This window comes from Micromys minutus, assembly GCF_963924665.1.
Source record: "Micromys minutus genome assembly, chromosome: 21".
Taxonomy (NCBI): Eukaryota; Metazoa; Chordata; class Mammalia; order Rodentia; family Muridae; genus Micromys; species Micromys minutus.
Window position 1 is genome coordinate 43,991,593 of NC_137956.1, and position 22,037 is coordinate 44,013,629.

At 43.3% G+C, this 22,037-nt stretch overlaps 1 protein-coding gene across 1 annotated transcript in view; it reads left to right on the forward strand.

Annotated features, from left to right (window-relative positions):
• The window catches only part of DYNC1LI1 (dynein cytoplasmic 1 light intermediate chain 1), a 30,152-nt gene extending 13,916 nt beyond the window's left edge, over positions 1-16,236 (forward strand). Inside the window, exons 3-13 of the mRNA XM_080934064.1 lie at positions 1,872-1,988; positions 2,639-2,869; positions 4,395-4,564; positions 6,918-7,011; positions 8,584-8,719; positions 9,095-9,206; positions 11,051-11,110; positions 12,261-12,305; positions 12,889-13,009; positions 13,732-13,884; positions 15,333-16,236. Of these exons, the coding sequence (XP_080790190.1) occupies positions 1,872-1,988; positions 2,639-2,869; positions 4,395-4,564; positions 6,918-7,011; positions 8,584-8,719; positions 9,095-9,206; positions 11,051-11,110; positions 12,261-12,305; positions 12,889-13,009; positions 13,732-13,884; positions 15,333-15,445 (1,352 nt within the window). The 3' untranslated portion in view covers positions 15,446-16,236. The remainder of the gene's footprint in view (positions 1-1,871; positions 1,989-2,638; positions 2,870-4,394; positions 4,565-6,917; positions 7,012-8,583; positions 8,720-9,094; positions 9,207-11,050; positions 11,111-12,260; positions 12,306-12,888; positions 13,010-13,731; positions 13,885-15,332) is intronic.
• The last annotated feature ends 5,801 nt before the right edge of the window (positions 16,237-22,037 follow it).

Here is a 22,037-nt window from a genome sequence, read left to right on the forward strand (position 1 = left end):
TTTTTTTTTTGAGACAGGGTCTCATGTAACTTAAGCAGGTTTCTAACTCATAAAGTTGATGCTGGCTTGAAACTCATATCTTCCTTCCTTCCTTCCAAGTCCTGAATGCTGAGATTATAGATATGCACTACTGTGCCTTTTACTGAATTTTCTTAATTCATTGATCTAGATTATGACTCTAGAGTTGGGTTTCATATCTTGGTATTGTGGATAGATAATGCTGCAGTGAACAATAGAGAACAATAGATACCTTTTCAACATTCTGATCCTATTTAATATGTATATGTGTATGTGTGAATGAATAAATGTGTGTACAGTGTCAAACTTCTCACACATATTTATGGCTATTATTACTCATAATGAAGTATTAGAAATTAGTTGTGAAAATAACTAGTCTTCTACTATGAAATATGGCAGTGAATGCCGTGAGGTACCTTCTTTTTTGGGACTAGGAGGTTTGAGGTTTATAGTATATATAGCCTGGCTTGAATTGTAGCCCAGGTTATCCTCAAGCTCTCAATTTATTGCCTCATTGTACTAAGTGCTGGGATTACAAGTGTGCACCATCACTTCCGGTGTGTGATGGTTAGTTTTTTCTCAGCTTGATACAAGCTAGAGTCATCTAATAAAGAGGGAGCTTTGACTGAATAAAAGTCCCTCATCTCCTCTAGCACTAGGCATGTGCCATCTTCACTGGCAGCAGGCCTGCATCTGGTACACAGACATATTGTACAGGCAAAGTGCTTACATACGCACACATAAAATAAAAATATGATAAAGAAAATTATTGAGATAAGGTGTCCTATAGTTAGGCAAGACTGACAACTAAGTTACATCCCAGTTCTTAAACTTTTCTTATCTGCCAAGTTTAAATACTTCCTTTCCATTAATATTTTTAAGCTATTTTTTTAACTTATTCTGTTCCATAATTCTTTTCTCTTGCCCAATTTACTGTCCCTTCTCTGCTTTCCTAGCCTTTTGTCTCACGGTCAGTAATGGTTCTGCTGAGGACCCCAGTTCCCTGTCCCTATCAGTCCAGTAAGCCATGTACTCTCCACGGTGTGGGCATGACTCAGATCAGGCCGATGGAGTTGTTCCCAGGTCAAGAGTGGTAGCATTCCCATAGTTCCAGCTGCGGACTGATTTTAAGTTAGTGACCAACCTGGGCTACACAATGAGACCTCTTCTCAAAAAGAAGGGATGGAGAGTACCGGAAAAATGGCTCAGTGGTTTAGAGAAGAACATCTGCTCTTGCTGAGGATCTGCGTTTGGTCCCAGCACCCATGTTGGGTGGCTCACCACCATGTGTAATTCCATGTCCAGAGAAGTCAGATTCTCTGACCTCCACAGACATTCGCATGCATGACTCATCAGCACCCCAACCCCTAACTCATTCACACTTTTAAAATAAATATGTTTTTAAAAACACAAAAAGAGGATGGGTGGCTTTGTTATCATCCTTGCCCTCTGAGATTTTGGTATACTTTGTAAGCTTGCCTGTACTCTGGTCTTTAAACAAACAAAAGTATCTCTATATAGCTGAAATTCTTCAGGCTGAAGGCTAAGAGGGAGCCCTTGAAACCTTACAGACTGATCTATGTTGCTGTAAATGTGGCACTTTCTGAAACCATGACATTCTACTTTGTCACTCTGTCCCTTGGAGGACAGCATTTATAGCAGGATAGACAAGATTTATCGAGGTAACAGCAGCACTGTGAGAAGGGAGTCTGCTATGGAGTCTGTGTCCTCGGTGGTGTGGCTGCCCAGCAGTCTTCTGTCGGATCACCGTGTGGCTGACCCTCACATGGTGCCACAAAGTGTCCCTGGCCCACACTAAAATTAAAACTGACTTTTAAAATGTATGTATCTAGGTGAAGATGGAGCTGGGAAAACGAGCCTCATAAGAAGAATTCAGGGGATAGAGGAGTACAAGAAGGGAAGAGGACTGGAGTATTTGTACTTAAATGTGCATGACGAAGACAGGGACGGTGAGTGTGGCCTCCTGAGGTCAACTGGGAGGAACTCTGCTGTTCCCCACCCCAATTGTTTTTTTGTCCAATTTGTCATCGATCAGCAGGAATTCTGGGATGTCACTTGGGTCAGTGAATAGTTATATATAGACATGCTTCTATTAGTGTGAACTTGAGTTTCAGATAGTATGGTTTTAAGGATGTTAGTGTATTTACATGTGGGATGTTAGCCTTCTTGTCAGCCTTAAGAAGCAATCTCAGTTTTGAAGTTCACTTTCCCTAGTGTGGTGATTGTTTTGCCCACCTTCTCTCCCCCCTTTCCTCATTTTCCTAGATGTACTTGTGATGTCTCCATATTGTTCTCACTTGCTCAGCCCTTTTTTCTTCCAGAGGACACTGTTCTTTCTGACTGTTTAATTTAAGTATGTACAGCTCTGTCTGTTGATGGTAAAATGTAAACATGCTATTTACTGTCTTGGCCTTGATTAAGGAGTAGGAAAAGGGAGGCTCTCGTCCTGTAGTTGCCTATTACATCATGTCAAGCCTTTCTGAACTGTCACTTGACCCAAAGAGTTGAATTTCATCAATGCCAACAGATATCTCCTGTGCATAATTAAATGACTTAATAATACTGTTAAAAGAAACTGTGGATTCTTTTTTTTTTGTAGATCAAACAAGATGTAATGTATGGATCTTAGATGGAGATCTGTACCACAAAGGACTACTCAAGTTCTCTCTGGATGCCCTTTCTCTGAGAGACACTCTGGTCATGTTGGTCGTTGATATGTCAAAGCCTTGGACTGCTTTGGATTCCTTACAGAAATGGGCAAGTGTGGTGAGAGAACATGTTGACAAGCTGAAAATTCCCCCTGAAGAGATGAAGGAAATGGAGCAGAAGTGTGAGTGGTCAGAAAATGCTAACATGGGCTCTCATTGAGATATCTTAGCGGACTATAAAAATCAGACATGCTAATGTGGGCTTCCATTGAGATATCTTAGCTGACTATAAAAGCCATTCCAGTTGTTTTCTTTATAAACAAGATTCAGTGATGGAAATACAATATGACTACCATTTCAAAATTTAATTTGAATGATGTACAGAGTTTTAATATTAATATACATAATGGTAAATTCTTTGGTAGAAGTATGTTTTACTCTTCTCAAATGACTATGTGTCTTCATTTTGAAAGGTCATTTTTACTGGTAAAAATGTGAGCCTTCTTTCAGTTCATCACTTTGAGCATTTTTGTGACTGGTAGCTTATCAACTTTGTTAATATGAAATGTGCGTGAAAAGATGTTAACCCAATAAAAGATGCTAAGTTGGTTTTATTATTTACAGAGTTCATTAGAGTGTGGGTGTCTTTGCCTGTGCAGTCATTTCCCCTCCTCCCCTCAGTCCATGCTTGTGTAGAACCATTGGCCCTAAGCTTCTGATTCACACTCTTGTGTATGCTGTATATGAACTGTTATATTATGTATATGTCTGTTTATTTGTTTGTTTTTACACCCTTGCGCCTTAGGCTGGACTCAATTTTTTCCCCCTCTCTTCCCTCACACACCTTACAGTCTTAAAACATTTTAGTCTATAGTTTCCTGTCATTGATGATCACTGCTTGTGGAGTTGTTTCTGTCCCCAACACTCCCTGTCCATGGTTGTTTTAGAATCATGTGTGCTTCTAGTTTACCCTCTTGTGTGTGCTATGTGTGAGTTTGTGTGGGTATGCCCATATAGATCCCATTTATTTATAGATTGATTGATTTGCTTATTTATTTTGGTTTTTTGAGACAGAGTTTCTCTGTATAGCCTTGGCTGTCCTGGAACTCTGTAGACCAGGATGGCTTCGAACTCAGGGATTTACCTGTCTCTGCCTCCTGAGTGCTTGGATTAAAGGCTTGCACCCACCATTACCTGGTGACGCTTTATTCTTAATTTTGTGTGTATGTTATAAGAAATGTTCATATGTGAATGCAGGAGCTTACAGAGTCCTGAAGAGGACTTGGAGCTAAAGGTACACTGTAGAGAAAATCTCTAATAACATCACGTGTCAATAGAAAAACCTGTGGCCAATGAGCTGAGTCACGAAATATGAGGTGGGATGCTGGCAGGAAGAGAAGTGGTGAGAGGCAAGAGAGATTTGCCCCTAAAGGAGGAGGAGATGGAAATAAACCAGCAGGTAGCTGAAGTCAGGATAGAATAAAGGGGACATTGATCCAGGAAGATGTAACAAGACAGACATGTGGCACCTGAGGGAAGATAACCAGCCACTTGGCAGAATATAGATGAAAATAAACAGATTACTTTTTGTTTCTTTTCCTATGTAAGACAATATCTAAGCCCAGAAAAAATAAATTTAAATTGTGGCAGAAATAAAGAAGGCTCACATAAGTGCCATTTTAAAACCATGTTTCCTTTGACTCACAGTGATTAGAGACTTCCAAGAGTATGTGGAGCCAGGAGAAGACTTTCCAGCTTCCCCTCAGCGAAGAACCACGGCTGCACAGGAGGACAGAGATGACAGCGTTGTCCTGCCCCTGGGTGCAGACACACTCACACATAACCTGGGCCTACCAGTGCTTGTGGTCTGTACAAAGGTTAGTTTGCTGTCGTGTGTCTATGAGCTATCATCTGATTCACTTTCTTCATTCCCTGGTCTCTGGACGACTGAACTGCAAACATGCACTGCCACACTGATGAAGTGTTTGGGGTCCGAAACGGTTTTTTTTTTTTTTTTTTTTTTTTTTGAAGGAAAACAGTATTTCACATGCATTGTTCATGGTTGAAGTTCATGTTCAGAATTTCAATCAGACCTCACTATATCGTTAGTTCCTTAGAAACAGTTACAGGTGAAGGGACAGCTTAGTCATTATTATTGTAGTTCTTTATTTTTTAATGTGTGGTGTTTTACTTACCTGCATGTCTGTGCACCATGTGCATGCCGGGTCTTCAGAGGCCAGAGGGGTGTCAGGTCTTCTGGTACTGGAGTTGTAGATGATTGTGAACCACTATGTGGTTGCTGGGAATTGAACTCAGGACCGCTGAATAAGTAGCATACAGTGCTCTTAACCGCTGAGCTGTCTCTCAGCCCTTGTACTAATTTCTTAATGTTAAAAGAGTTAAGTATTTTCAGATGAATGCAGCCTAATGAACTCAGAGCCTGTGTATGCAAGCATTTTAGGTAACACTGTCCACAGGCTACAGCTGACTTAAAACTCCTTGTATCACTTGTTATGTAATATTGATATGCTGTTATTAAGAACTTGTTATTTGTGTATTTATTAAAAGGTGCTGACAGAATCACTGTTTCCAAAATTCTGTTGGCTTACTGGACATGGTAGTGCACATCTGAATCCTACCTTTCAGCAATCAGGAAGCTCATGATTCCAGACCACCCTGTGTTACATAGCAAGACCTTATCTCATACTTACAAAATAAGCAAACATTTCTCTTGACTTAGTATTTTACTAAGTATGTTTCATAATAAAAAGACTCTTCTTTTAAGGCATAACTTACCTGCCAATCTCACTTCTTTCCCCCTTGGTACTAAGTAATGTGTTTTTAGTCCACAGGGGAATAGTTGAGAGTTTCAGGACAGTAGCTGCTCTATTCCATTTGCCTTGGATATGCCGGCTAGATGCTCTGCCTTGAGCCACACTCCTAGAACTAATAGAACCTAAAGGCCTAGAATTATTCCTGGTTTTTATACTGTGGAAAAGGTACATGTAATGAGATGAAGGTCCAAAGTATTCCATCTTTAGGATAAAAATGATAAAGGCAAAGTGGCTCAGTAGCTGGCACCTGCCAGGAAGCCTGACATTCTGCATTCTATCCCAGGTCCCAGAGAGTAGAAAAGAGACCTACTGCCTGGAAATTGTTCCCTGACTTCCAGAGTTACTATAGAAAAGCTCACACACATGTAAAATAAATGTTGTTACCACCACCATCATCTTTAAGACTGAACACAGGGATTCAGGAAGACTCTTTATTTCTATAGTTGTTACACTGTTGTCCTTTTGAAGACACACTCTCGGTGTTCAAATACTTTCTGTTTTGTTTCCTTCTACGATTTTCAAGTGTTTATACACCAAAGCACACCCGATGGGGTCTTAAGATTTTATGAAATACAGTGTGCCACCAAGCCCAGCTTACCATTTTTATGGAGTGAGAGGATGCTGGGAATTAAACCCAGAGGCTCACACATACTCTACCACTGAGCTACATCCTCAGTCCTTTATGTAGGGTAAAAAGCTCTAGTAAACTGCCATACCTCACCAAACAGTACCAGTCGGTCAGCAGTACAGTGAGGTGTCTTTAATCACTTGAGATGTTGCTCAGTGGTTTATAAAATGGGCAAGCAGTCTTCCTATGATTATATAGGAAGACTGTTCTATAATGTGTGTATAACAAATCTATATGTGACATTTGACCCCAGACTAATGTTGCATAGAATAATTAACAGTATAAATGCTTATCTTTTTACATTCTACATCTTCATTTGGGAGGAGCGCAGTGAAAATTATTTGGATGTCATCATGGTTAAACACTGCACTGTCCTTGGTGTTCCTCTGCAGCAAGGCAGAACTACTGCTCACATGCAAGGCTGTTACTGTTGTTATGGTGAGGCCAGCTCCACCACCATGCTCTGTAGAGCTGGTGTGGGTTAGATGAGTTCAGTCATTGTAGGAGAATGGTGCCTGAATGCCACATGTGACCACTGGGCATAACTCTGCTGGACTTGATTCCTTCATGTTCTGAAACTGTCTGGAGCATTGTGGCCAGACTGACTGTGACCTGGAGACCGATTGATATTGCAGGTCCTGCTCATCTGCTACCATAGCATACTGGTGACTTGTCATGTTCCCCTGTTCACAGTCGTTTACACCGTCCTGTTGGACTGCAGTGTTGAAAGTTGCTGTAATGCCGTCCATGACTGCTTTCTCTCCACAGTGTGACGCCATCAGTGTATTGGAGAAAGAGCACGACTACAGAGATGAGCACTTGGACTTGATCCAGTCGCACATCCGCAAGTTCTGTTTGCAGTGTATCCTTAACACAGTCCTGCCAAGCAAAACAACCATGATGGAACTTAGAGAAATTCTGTGACCGTTACTCCACCTCTCCCTGTTTGCCGGGTCACTCATACGTAGCGTTCTGAAGTGTCTTTACTAGAATCTTAGGTTTGTTCTCTTCTCTCTCGGCTCTATTGGAAACATGGGAGATGAAGATGGGGCTAAATGAGAGAAAACAGATTTATTCAAGGCCCGTTCTGCTTGGACAGAGTGCTCAGAGGTACAGTGGGTTTTTATGGGACACACAAGGCGTCTAGTGAGAGAATGGGCAAGAAACCCCTAGACTAAATGGAGGCTGGCTTGATTTTCTCTGGAGTTTTGATGTGTGTGTTTTCTTAAGAGAAAGACTGTATAGCCTAGTCTAGCCTAGAACCTCTTGCTTCAGACTGCAAGTATTGGGATTTTGGGCTGCACCTCTATACTGAGCTCTGGGTAGAACCTTTTCAGAATGGATATCTCCTTTTTGAAAACCATCTGGGTCAGCATCTACATTTTTTAAATCAGGCACATTGCTTTTCTGAAGTCAGTTCATATGAGCTGAAGAGAAGAGGGCATTACAGAAGCCTCTTGGGCTGGAGAGATGGCTCAGTGGTTAAGAGCACTGACTGCTCTTCCACAGGTCCTGGGTTCAAATCCCAGCAGCCACATGGTGGCTCACAACCGTTTGTGATGGGATCTGATGCCCTCTTCTGGTGTGTCTGAAGACAGCGACAGCATACTCATATACATGAAATAAATACATAAATCTGAAAAGAAAATAAAAGAAGCCTCTTTTTGTTTCTAGTAGCACACTAGGGGGTGTGTCATTAACAACTTGGGGAGATGATTGAGAAGAGAGTATAAGTAATGGCTTTGTCTGCTCTGTTACAGTGTGGTGGTAAGGATTTAAATATTAATATTAATGTGCTATGTTTAGAGAATTGTGCTGAAGAGAAATAGTTATCAGGCTGTGATGGTTTGACTGAAACTCCCCACAGGCCAGTGTATTTGTTGAACACTTAGTTCCCAGGTCGTCCTGCTGCATGAGGGTTAGATGGTGTGGCCTTGTTAGAGGATGTGTGTCACTGGAGATGGGCTTCTGCCAAACACTCACAAACTGACACAGGAGGCTCTTTTAAAAGTGCTATTATTTGGTTTTTCAAGACCAGGATTCTTTGTATGGCCCTGGCTGTCCTGGAACTTGCTCTGCCACCAGGCTGCTCTCAAACTCAGAGATTCATCTGTCTCTACCTTCCATGTGCTGGGATTAAAGCCATGTGCCACCACTGCCTGGCTGAAATTCATTTTTTGAGACAGGGTCACATGTACCACAGACTAGCCTCAAACTTTGTCTAGCTGAAGATGACTTTGAACTTGTAATCCTCCTGCTCCTCCCTCCTGAGTGCTGGGTAATTCAGAACATCTTGCTAACTGTATCATCATACATCAGTTACCCTGGATGTTTCCTCCTGAGCACTGTGCATACGTATATGCATGTTATGCTGAAAATGTGGCTTATGGTGCCGTTATGCATTTCATACTGTTTTCCTTAATGCGCTGGTTAGATGGTGCAGCACTGATTTACACTTCAGTAAAAGAGAACAAGAACATAGACTTAGTGTATAAATACATCGTCCAGAAGCTGTATGGGTTCCCCTACAAGATCCCTGCGGTGGTGGTGGAAAAGGACGCGGTGTTCATGTAAGTGTGCTCCAGGCGCAGTTCATCCTGCACTGTTGCCCAGTGTCTGGGTTCACCCTTGAGATGGGACCAGAGGCCTGGGTCATGGGGATAGTTTGTTGCTGAGCTGCTCCAGTAAATGATGACGAAATACAGAATGTGGGCTTGATTCTACATTCGTCCTGGGAGGGGCTGGTAGAATGCTTTCCTAGCATGCGTGCAGTGCTGCGTTGGATCCCGGGGGTTGTAGCTCAGTGGTAGAGAACTCACTGCACGCACAGAGCCCTAGGCTCTATCCTTATTGCTGTGCTCCTGCAGCTCCTCAAAGTGATCTGTGGGTTAAACGAAAACGTGATGATGTAAGTGTCTGGTAGTTTCATGTGCATTTCTCTCTAGTCCAGCAGGGTGGGATAATGACAAGAAAATAGGAATATTACATGAAAATTTTCAAACTTTGAAAGTAGAAGATAATTTTGAAGACATCATAACCAAACCTCCTGTCCGAAAGGTAAGTCTTAAAATGGCCTTTGTATCTAGACTTAAGCGAGAAGAGGGCAGTCTGTGGTGTTAAGGGCACAGGGAGAAGAGAAGACGTTCTCTTTTGCTGTCAGAAGAGTTGCTTAGTGGCTCACACGAATCTGTCCCAGCAAATGTCAGGGTACCACTCAGTCCCCCAGCGTTGGGCCTTGCATTTTTATCTTTGCAGACACTAACGCTGAGTCCATTTCTAGCACACTTTGGAAACCACCGTTGGCATGAGTGACCATGGAGATCTTGAGCAGTTAGAGCGGATAGAAGCTGTGGTCTTCAGAGACTACAGCTCTTCCCAGAGCTAAGGAAGCGTTAGGTTTCTCCTTTCTACCACTGAGTGCTGTCGTGGGCTTGACCTTAGTCAGTGGTTACCTGTCTTGTTCATAGCCATCTAAACATTTCTCCTTTTGCTTTAGTCTTTTTTTTTTTTAAGATTTATTTATTTCATTTATGAGTACACTGTCTCTGTCTTTAGACACACCAGAAGAAGGCATCGGATCCTATTACAGAGGGTTGTGAGCCACCATGTGGTTGCTGGGATTGAACCCAGGACCTGTGGAAGAGCAGTCAGTGCTCTTAACCACTGAGCTATCTCTCCAGCCCTTTTAGTCTTGACTAAGGTTTTTACGACTCTTAAATAAGGTTCTTATGAGTGCATCATGACTTTGTATTAAACTGCATATACATAACGTTCAGTAGATCAGTACAGATGTAGATGTTTCTGAAAGTGTCATGAGTATTTACATGTAATCCTCCTCAGAGACTTAGCGTTTTTGGAACTAATAATCCTGATGTATATATCGTGAACATTATTGAGTTGAATTGTTCACACTGTAGGCATCTGTCTTCTGTGTGTGGGTTGTTAGTGGTGAGCAAAGCAAGCTCAGTGAAAAGTGGATCAGCATGCTAGTTTGGTTTGGATAGCTACTAAAAGAAATACACACTTCAAAAAGAGGAAATCATACAAAAATATTCCTCTTTTTATTTGTGTAGGCTTATATGTTGGTGTTGGTGTATGTACACAGGAGCACAGTTGCCTATAGAGGTCAGGAGAGGGCATTGGATCCCCTGGAGCTGGAGTTACAGTGAGTTGTGAGCTACACAACATTGATGTTGGAAACCAAACTAGTGCACATTCTAAATGGCTGAGCCATCTCTCCAGTGCCCCACTGTTAGCCAAGATCAAGCTTTACGGTGTCCTTTTTTTTCTGTTCATTGCACTTAGGCACTGCTTAGGTACAGATGCCAGTGAGGAAGGAGGTGGACATACGTACAATAATCAGCTGATCCATAGCCGGCCTGCTGGCTCCCACCTATGACCCCAGCTCTTTGGAAGCACTGCTGGGTGGCTTGTTTGAGGCCAGACAGATCTACATTCTGAGTTCCAAGCCTGCCTGGACTGCAGAGTGAGATCCTATTTTAAAACAGTAACACGAGCTCTAATACATAGGTCATCCATCAAATGGAAATAAGCAGGATGTGGAGGTGGACTAAGAAGACCGGGCCTGAGGGCACCTCTTAAAGGAGTAGCCACTCTGACAGCAAGCCTGAGGCTTTATCTAAGCTGCAGTGAGATGGGCACTGGTTGCAGAATCTGAACAGAGGAGTGGCATAATGTGACTTAACCTTTGAAAGGCTCACAGCCCCTGTAGGGGAAGGAAACCAGTCACATGTGTGATGCTTACATTTTCTTCTTCTGAAGCAGATAGAAAAACATTTTGTTTTTATTTCAGAGAAACCAGGGACAAGTCTATACTGTCAGTTACTGGAGGTTTTAGCAAAATGTGTTCAGTGCATTCATGGTATTCTTACTCCTTTCAGTTTGTGCATGAGAAGGAGATCATGGCAGAAGATGACCAAGTGTTTCTTATGAAGCTACAGGTATGAAGCTACATTGGAGGCAGTCTTATGGAATTCAGTATGCAAAGATGCTTTTATTTGCCTTCAAGCGCTATGTATGTTTATAGAACTATCATATAGTTAAAATTTTAATACATTATCTTTTTTATGTGTTAGAGATGGGGGTGAAGTATGTATGTATGCCACAGCTGCTGTATTGTCAAAAGACAACTTTTGAGGGTTGATCCTCCTGAGAATTCAATTCAGCTCATCAGAAGAGATGACAAATGTCTCTCTCTACACCTTTAACCATCTTGCCACAGATGACTTTTAATTTTTAAAAATTTAAATGAATTGTATTTTAGATTTAGTTTATTTTGTGTATGAATGTTTATCCTGCATATATGTTTGTGTACCATGTATGTGCCTGGTGCCCAAAGAGGTCAGAGGAAAGCTGAGTCTCTTAGAACTGGAGTTGGATGGTTGTAACCACCGTATGAGTGCTGGGAATTGTACGCAAGTCCGCTGGAAGAGCAAGCCCTGCTCCTCTCCAGTCCCTAATGTATTTATTTTTTGATACAAAGTTTCACTATGTAGCCTCAGCTGGCCTGGAACTCACTCTGTAGACCAGGCTGGCTTGAAACTTGCAGGGATCCACCTGCTTCTTCCTCTTGAGTGCTGGAGTTAATTGTGCATCATTGTGCTTGGTCCGTGGTTACTTTTTAAGCTAATGTACATATATATGTAAAAGTTAAGCTGTGATTGGGTGGTGCTGGTGCATGCCTTTAATCTGAATACTTGGAAGGCAGAGGCTGGTGGATCTCTTCAGTTCACGGCCAGCCTGGTCTACAGAGTGAGTTTCAGGACAGTTATGGCTATACAGAGAATAGATTTAGTTCAACTTTAAAATTAAGTATTCATTTTAATTTTTTAAAACTTATCTTATGTGTATGAATGCTCTGGTGATCAAGGGGGTCAGAAGAGGGCTATAGGATCTCCTAGAACTGGAATTTAGATAGTTGTGAGCTACCTATCATATGGGTTCTGGGAATCGAACCCAGGTCCTCTGGAAGAGCAACCAGTGTTTCTAACTGCTGTCTTGAAAAAAAATGTAAGCTGTATATATTTTCTTTAAAAAGACAATAAGGTAGACTATGAGTTTCTAAACTATAATTCCTTTTCTTTTCCCCAGTCTCTCTTAGCAAAGCAACCTCCAACTGCAGCTGGAAGGCCTGTGGTTAGTATTATATAGACTTTGACAAAACTAGTAATGTTCAGTACATGCTGTTCTTAATCACACACATGGGGCATGCTTCAGTATAAACTTTATTCAAGTGGTCTTCTGGAATTGTGAGTTGCTTTAGAGAATCCGTACCCATTTTTAGAACATTGAACTCATGTACAGCTCTCCTCAGAGTTTGTTTTATACCAGTCACTGTACAAGCTGAGCGTGTGTGTACCTTCACAAGCGTCAGGACAGTCTTGGAAGGGGGGTTACATCATAACTCCATCCTGTGGCTGGGTAACGGGGACTTGGGAGGACATGACCTCCTGAGATGGCATAGCTGGAACTGCTCTGGCTCCCAAGCTTGTGCTCAGAGCTCCACCTCATCCAGTGGGCCACTCCTTTCCCACCAGTGCAGTAGTCGGTGTCTAAATGTGATGGGCCTGTGGGCTCTGATATGAGGGCAGGGTTATTAACATGTATCAGCTGAGTTGAAGTGAGAAGCCCATTAGAGTAGGTGGGGATGGTAGCTGAGTGTTTTACTATTATGGAGGTTTTAAGTTTTAGTATTATTGCTTTTCCCATCTTTACCTAGGATGCATCACCAAGAGTCCCTGGAGGCTCCCCTCGAACACCAAACAGATCTGTGTCATCCAATGTTGCCAGTGTGTCTCCCATCCCTGCTGGATCCAAAAAAATTGATCCAAACATGAAAGGTAGCACTCTGTTCCTTGGGGAAAGCAGTGCAGTGTATGAGCACACTTGTCTGCAATCCACTTACATGTTTTCCTTTTCTGCTCCATACTTTGTAAGCTTTGTTTTATAGCTAGGAGCTCATAATCAGGTTGTAAACACGACAGCATCCTCTCACTACATCTCAGCTCATGGTGAAAGCTCTCAGCAGTGTCCTGTGAGAAACCGTTGGAGAAAGGAACTTTGATGGTCAGTGTAGTGTAGCGAACAGTTGAGCTGGTAAAGGCTCTTGCTGTTAAGCTCACAGCCTGAGTTCAATCCCTAGAACATGGTAGAAGGAGAGACCCACTCCTGTGGGTTGTCCTATACCGCCCCCCCAACACACATACTAACAGAAATAAAATAAACAACACTTTTGGCCCTTTAAGATCTCATTGTGGGGCTGGCAAGATGGCTTATCGAGTAGCGTGCTTGTCACAGGAGCCCGGCAACCTGAGTGCAGTCCCAGACACACACAGGTGGGAGGAGAACCAGTGCCATAGTGTCTGCTGGCCTCCACGTGAGCAGTGTGGTGCCACCTCACTCCCACCCACAAACTCACACACGTCACACACACATAACACGAGTAAACAAGAATAAAGACTATCCTTGTGAATGCTCTGTAGGAGGTGAGGAAAGTGTGAGTGGATTGTAATAATTTGTGGAAAAACAGAACTTTTGTTCTAAAAGGCTATTTGTTTTGTAGCCGGAGCAACCAGTGAAGGGGTCCTGGCAAATTTCTTCAACAGTCTGTTGAGTAAGAAGACTGGCTCTCCTGGAGGCCCTGGCGTCGGGGGCAGTCCTGGAGGAGGAGCTGCAGGGGCAAGCACCAGTTTGCCGCCATCTGCCAAAAAGTCAGGTAGAGCTTCCTGAGCAGGGCATGTTGTCAGCATGTAGCCTCTCTGAGTGTGATAGAGTCACATGTGCCTTTAGAAACCGTCGGAGGATCTGACCTTGGGTCATGTTCAAATTTCTCATGCCTTCAGTCTCTGGGCCACTAATCTGCCTCTGTCTGGGGCTGTAACTCCAGTCTTAGCGGTGTGTCTTGTTTTCTGTGTTTCTGAGGTTCCTTCATGTGCTAACCTGTGTCAGAACTGCTTTTTTTTTTTTTTTAATGGCTCAATAATATGCCATTATGTGGGTAAGCCATATTTTATTTGGTGTGTGTGTGTGAATTTTTTTTCCTTTTTTGATTTTTCTCTGTGTTGCCCTGAATGTTCTGGACCCAGCTCTGTATTCCAGGCTGGCTTTAAATTTTTGGGCATACACCACTGCCTACCTTATTTTTTTTTTTTAAGTTAGTTGGTGAAATATTTGAGGTTAGAGTTCCTGGGTTATATTCTATATTAAATTTGTTTGGGAAGATCAGAAGACAATGTTTTGGTTTCGGTTTTCTTCTACTGTGTGGGTCCCAGGGGTCAAACTCAGGTCATCAGACCTGCCAGCTCCTTTGCCTGCTGAACCATCAGAGCAGCCCATGTGTGAGAACGGCCAGAGTTTCGGGGAGTTGGGACAGTGTTGCTCTTCATCGGGTTAGGGCTCTGGGTCACCTGTCCTTTTTTCACTTTGCACATTTGGAGGTCACTGTCACATCGCCCTCGAGATCCGTAGGTCTGCTGTTTGCTGTTGATTGCTCATTGCTGTATGCCCTAAAATAACAAAACCCACATATGAGTCAAGTAATAGTACCCTGCACTGCCCTCAGTTCAAAACAAAACAAGGACTTTTTTTGTTGTTGTTACTTGTTTGTTTTAAAAGATTTATTTCATGAACGTGAGGACACTGTAGCTGTCTTTGGATACATCAGACGGCATCAGATCCCATTACAGATGTTGTGAGTCACCATGTGGCTGCTCAGAATTGAACTCAGGACCTCTAGAAGGGCAGTCAGTGCTTTTAACTGATGCATCTTTCCAGCCCCCAAGGACCTGTATTTTTAAAGATGTTTATATAATTTAGTAGACTTCATAGAGTTTTTTATTGGGTTTTTTGTTTGTTTTTTAGATAGGTCCTCGAACTCAGGATGTAGCCAGGGTTAGCTGTGATCTTAATGGCAGTCCACCTCTCTCACCGTCCTGGGTGCTGGAATTATGGGCATGGGCTCCCCTGCATGGTTGCTGTTTTCACTTGCCACTCCAACCCCCAAGACAGGGTCTTGATATGTAGCTTCCTCAACCTTGAGCTCAGCAGTCCTTTGCCTTATACACCATGGGCAACCTCAGTAGGATATGCAGTCAGTGAGAGTCAGGCCAGTGCTCTGGGGAGGACTGTCTAACTCTTGTTCTTTCTTCTTGAAATGCACCGTAGGCCAGAAACCTGTGCTCTCGGATGTTCATGCAGAGCTAGACAGAATCACACGGAAACCTGCTTCTGTTTCTCCTACAACACCTACATCTCCTACGGAAGGAGAAGCCTCCTGAAGATACCAAACAGAGCCATCTGTTCATTCTTCTGGGCAATGACAGCTTGCCTTGGCCCTTTCCTTCCAAGTTGGAATTATGATGGGGCTGGGAACTTTTACAGACAAAGTTTATGTCCTTTTTTTTTTTTTTTTTTTTGTGGCTGTCCATCTCTAAGTGAGGAGCTGCACACAGAAGAAAGACAGTTTTACATTATGTAGAGTAACTATTTGCATTGCCATTCTGCAAAAGGAAGACATTTTGATTTTTGGGGAAAAAAAAACCCTCAAACTGTTTAAGACTGCAGTAGAACTAGGTGATTCTGTTCCCTAGGCTGTATAAGCCATACAGGAGCGTTTAGGGAAGGGCAGAAAAATATGTAATTTTGGCAGTTGATTGACTCAGAAGTCTAAACTTGTTTTAGGTAAGACTACTCCAATCATTTTTAAAGATACCATGTTTTTCTGAAGAAGCCTGGTCAGTTGTCAGATTCCCACATCAGCCAACAGCTGTGTAGTGACACCTGAGGTGTGCTGAGAAACTCTCACCGTCACGCACTCCGTGATCCCATACGTGATCCCATACTCTACCATCAAATGGACCAGAATCATTGGCCAAGATGCTCCTTCAATCAAGAAGAAAGAAAGCACACCGCCTGAGGTGAGCGATGCAGAGGTTATGAACATGGAAAGAGAGAACCAGCTTTGCAGTTGTCTATACATATATATATATGTATATGTATATATATGGCTCTGCCTTAATATACTCCTTTTTGTTCATGACTTTCAACTGTAATCAGTTAATAAAGTATTTATTCTCTGCATTCAGGGTCAAATAACGTGTTGCCTTTTCTTATATTCCAGTTTGACTTGTCAGCAAAGGAGTGGAATTTGTTAGTCATTTGAAATGTTTGTCTTAATAGGACTATAAAGCATTCTGGTTTTTCTCAGACAAATGAGCAGGTGAAATTCACTCACAAGTTTCCTTAATTTGGGAGTTTTTGATCAGTCCCTTCTCCCATGGGCATAGAGAATTACAGTTGGGTTTTTGTTTTGTTTTTGAGACAAGATGCTGTATATCTCATACTGACCTTTAATCCACTGTGTAGTCTTAATTTTTCCCCACCACCCCTTCAGGGTTTTTTTTGTGTTTTGTTTGTTTTTGAGGTTTCAAGAAGCCAAGGCTGGCCTTGAACTCCTGATCCTTCTGCCTCTACTCCAGTACTGGGATTGTGCCTGGTATTCTGTGGTGCTAAAGACTGAACTCAGGGCTTTGCACCTGTTAAGCAAGCACTTCGTCCTCTGAGCTAGCTGTCTCCCAGCCAGGACAGTTTCTTATACCAACATTCCTATAAATACAAATAGAATCTTAGAAAACAAACAAACAAACAACAAACCCCCTACTTTGAGTGTGTTTCTGTCTAGACATGCACATATCTGGAAACATGTGCATGTCTAGAGGTCAGAGGACAACTTGTACAGTTGGTTCTGTCCTACCATTTGGAGCCTGAGATGAGACTCGGTTGTCAGGTTGGCACCAAGTGCCTTTATTCAATGAGGTGTCTCACCAGTCCTGTAGACTGTGATTTAATGGGTGTGGTGGGGTTTTGTAGTTTTGGGTTTTCAGTATGTTTTTTTTTTTTTTTTTTTTGAGAGGATATGTATACATATACACAATATATTTTGATCATATCCACGTCAAGTTTTCCAGACCTTTCTTAACATATCCTTAACCCAGAATCATGCCTTTTAAATTTTTTATAGTCCACCAAGTTCAGTTAGTGCTTCCTGTATGCAGTGGGTTTGGGGCTATCTAGTGGAACATGGGCAACTTATAAGTGGCCACATCCCTCAAAGAAAAATGACTTTCCTTCCATGTCAACAAAATGGTCCAAATTCTTCAGTTAGGGGTGGGGTCTTGGGAGCCCCTGCCCCATGGATGCAGGAACTGATGACCTTGTGCAGGTAGATAATTACCACTGCTATGTATGGGAAGTATGACAGCCGTGCCACAGCCAGAACACACCCTGAAAAGTCCTGCCCAGTGTCTGCATTATCCCTGCCCTTCCCTTTCGTGGTGTTCCCTGAGCTTGAGGAGCAGGTATTTATCTAAATATCCCATTCAGGCTGGCTTTGAACTCAGAAAGATCTGCTTGTCTCTGACTCTGAGTGCTGAGATTAAAGGCATGCACCACCACCCAGCCTGATTTTCCCTACTTTAAAAAGGAAAAAAGTGCTTGCCTCCAAGCCTGAGGACCAGAGTTTAATCCCTGAGAAGGAAAGCAGCCATTTACCATGTCCTCTGATTTCCACACGTGCTCTGTAGTAGTGTACCATGCTGTAGCATATGTAATTAAAAAGTCAATTAAAAGATGAATGCTTAGCAGCTGGGTGGTGGTGTTGCACCCAATCTGGAGGCAGAGGGAGGCGGATCTCTGAGTTTGAGGTTGGCCTGGTCCATAGAGTGAGTTCCAGGACAGCCATGGCTACACAGAAAAACCCTACCCCAAAGCAACAACAAAAAGCTTCTGCTCTTTCCAAAGGTATTTCGTCAGGGATGGACCTTGGCAGTGCAGTCTCTTTTTCTGCTTTATATAGATTGTTTGAGACTGCTTCACTCTGTAACTTAGTCTGCTGTCCTAGGACTTGCTCTAGCCCAGGCTAGCTTTAAACTCCTGGTGGTCTTTCTGCCTCAGTCTTTTCAATATTAGGCCAGCAGGTGTGAACACCGTATCTGCCTTTTATATTGAAAACACTTAGCAAATATTTGAATGTAGAACCTCTATGCAGTAGCATTATCTTTTCACTAAAACATTAAATCTTGAAACAAGATCGCTGAGTTTGCGGCCTATTTGATCTACACAGCAAGTCCCAGACTAGCCAGGAATACATAGAATCTTGTTTCAATCAAAACAAAACAAAAATAACAACAACAAACCTTTAGAAATCTGTTTAGTTTTACAGTGCTATTTGACACCTTATAATTTGATGTGACTGCTAAAAATATATAAATACACAAGTGAATAATTTGTTTCTGGGTAGGGAACGGTCTCTGTATTTAGAGGGAAAATGAAAAACATTGGTGCATGCACATCCACTACTGGGAAGACTTTAGGTAGATAGATGGACTGTGTAAGGCTAGCCTAGGCAATCTAGTGAGATTCATCTTAAAAGTAAATGGGCTGGGGACATTTATCTCAGGAACAATATGCAGATTATACCCAGTACTGAGCCAAGGCAGGAGTCACTGAGAAAATCTAGACCAGAAAGGATTCTGCAATTTTAGCAATATAGGGTTTGAATTTTTATTATAAGTATTATTATTGAGGCAGGTATATGAGGGCCACAGCAGATGTGGGGGCGAGAGGACAATGTTCGGAATTTGGTTCTCTTCGACTGGGGGGATGTGGGGATCAAACTCAGGTAGTCGGGTCTGTGTGGCAAATGCCTTTATCCATAAAGCCATCTCATTGGGCCTGGAATTTTGCTTTCAAACTGGGTTGTTTCTGGTTTGGGGGTTTTGATGAGACAAGGCTTCATGTAGCCCCCCGGGACTCTCTTCTCCAACTTGCTGTGAGCAAACAATGACCTTGAACTCCTGGTTCTTGTGTCTCTACCTCCCAAGTGCTGGGTTTACAGACATGTGCCACCACAGTTTGATAATTTTGTTATTTTTCAGCAGATTGTTGGTGTAACCATATGGTTTGAAATATCAGGAAATGACCACATATAACCAACACCAAGATAAGAGAACATCCCACTCAGAAGCTTCTAATGTACCTCTTAGCCAACACGCATGCTTGCTCACACCAGTGAGTACACATTTCTGTATCTGTCTCTTTCTGGTAGAAAAGTGTCTGGAGAGAGATGGCTCAGTGGTTTTGAGCTCTTACAGAGGACCTGAGGTTTTTTTTCCCCCTAGTACCCACATTGGGTAACTAACAACCACCTATAACTCTACTGGCCTTTGTGACCTGCGTGCACATGGTTTGCCTGCATACTTACATTATAAATTTTTTAAAAATCTTAAAAAGAAATACAAGGAAAACAGCCAGGAACTAACTGTGCCACCTGTGGAAGAGGGCTGGGCAGGAATGCAGCAGGAAAAGGTTCTGATTCACACTTTTCCCTGCTGCTGAGAGGCCAAACTTTTTAAGTTCAGACTTGATTTTAGAGAACCTGACCTAAGTTTGAATTCGGGTAAACTAAGAGGCTGGTACCTAGCATTAGTTTCCAAGTTGCCCCCCAACAAAACCCTAGCCTCGATCCCATCTCCAGGTTACACCCCCAACAAGCAAGACCAGTGTCTCCAGGTTATTTTCCCAAATAAAACCTGTACCTCCAAATTACAAGCCCACCCCCTGCCTAACGACCACCAATGCAGAGGGGAACAGAAATTAAGTTTATGACATGACTCCCAGCACCAGCCAATTAAAAGCTTGCACACACACTCCCTGATTGCTGCTTACTATAAAGTCTTGCCCCGTAGACGGTCCAGGCTCCCCCCCCCAAAACCGTCCTGCAGAATGATGGGGGATGGGGGACGAGCTAGCTCAAATAGAATAAAGACCCTGCTGTGAGTTGCATCAGATCAGCTCCTGCCTGTTATTTAGGGGGACCACTAACATTTCCCTGGAACTACATTGCCCTCCCCCTTTTGGAGTTGGGAGTATCTTAGGGTTTCCATTGCTGTAAAGAGATACCATGACCGTGACCAAGGCCACTCTTATAAAACACAACATTTAATCGGGACTAGCTTACTGGTTCAGAGGTTCAGTCCATTAGCATCATAACGGGAGGCATGGCAGTGTGCATGGTGCAGAAGTTGAATGTTCTATATCTAGATCCATCTGCATTCAGAAGACTGCATCTCTTAGATTGTTAGAAGGGTCTCAAAGCCCACACCCACAGTGACACGCGTTCTCCAATAAGGCCACACCTTCTCCAACAAGGCCACACCTCCCCAACAAGCCACACCCCTTCAACAGGCCACATCTCCAACAAGGCCACACCTCCCCAACAAGCCACACCCCTTCAACAGGCCACATCTCCTTCAGCAAGCCACACCCCTTCAACAAGCTACACCTTCTCCAACAAGGCCACACCTCCCCAACAAGCCACACCCCTCCAACAGGCCACATCTTCTCCAACAAGGCCACACCTCCTTCAGCAAGCCACACCCCTCCAACAAGGCCACACCTCCTTCAACAAGGCCACACCTTCTCCAACAAGGCCACACCTCCCCAACAAGCCACACCCCTCCAACAGGCCACATCTTCTCCAACAAGGCCACACCTCCTTCAGCAAGCCACACCTTCTACAACAAGGCCACACCTCCTCCAACAAGCCACACCCTCCAACAAGGCCACACTTCCTAAGGATGCTGCTCCCTGGGCCAAGCATATTTAAACCTCCATAGGGAGTGTATGTGGGACAGGGTCTCTCTGTAAACCAGGCTGGCCTCGCAGTCACAGAGATCTGTTTATTCTGCCTTTCGACTGCTATGACTAAGGGTGTGCACCATCACCTGGACAGTGTTGCTTTGGTGTTTCTGTTCCGAAACAGGGTGTCACCTGGCTCCGGCTGACCTGGAACTCATTGTGGAGCTGAGGATGACTTTGAACGTCTCCTGACTCTACCTCCAGAGTGGTGGGATTATGTGTGTATACCACATCTAGCCTGGCTTTCCCTTGGTTATATGAGGGTTTTGCAGTGGGATGTGTATGTATTGTTAGCATTCTGTCTAAGCTCCACCCCACAGTTACCTGGCAATAGCCAGGTATGTCTGACTCACTATAACAGGGGCTGTTTGCCCCCTCCTTATTCTCTTGCTCCTCTCTTGCTCTTGCCTTTTTGTCCCTCCTCTCTCCCCATTCTCTTCTGCCCTCTCTCTCTCCACGTTCTTATAGCTGGCCTCTTCTCCTTTCCTCTCCTCTCCTCTCTCTCTCTCTCTCTCTCTCTCTCTCTCTCTCTCTCTCTCTCTGCCCCTACTACCCTCCTAACTCCCCTCCCCATGCCCCGAATAAACTCTATTCTATACTATACCATCGTGTGGCTGGTTCCTTAGGACTCCACATGGGTCTGCCGGAGGCACCCCCTTCCCTCACACCTCACCATAGAGACATATCCATAGAACATATCCCTTTTCTTTATCTTTTTATAAACGCATCGTGTAAGATGTGTGTAAGTGTTCCTGGATAAGTAAATACGTATGCATTAGTTTTCACATAGAGACCAGAGTTGCAGTAGCTCCAGTCTTCACCTGCACAGTGTTTGTGTTTGAGACAGGATTGTCCTGTCCACTGCCTTAGCTGATGCATGACTTTATGGCTTGTCTGTCTCTACCTCCTGTCTTCCCGTAGCAGTAGCTTGGGAATTCAGATACACTTGCCACTTTGTCTTCCCGGTGTTTATGTAGGGCTGGGGATCAGAACTCACCTGGTCATAAAACAAGGTTTATATAACAAGCACCTTCCTTCCTTTGCAGACCTGTCTCCCTTGCCCTTGCTTTTACTTTTTAACCTTTATCAATTGTTTAATTTTTTCCCCCAAGACGCTGTTTCTCTGTATAGCTGTGGCTGTCTCAGAACTCGTTCTGTAGGACCAGGCTGAGA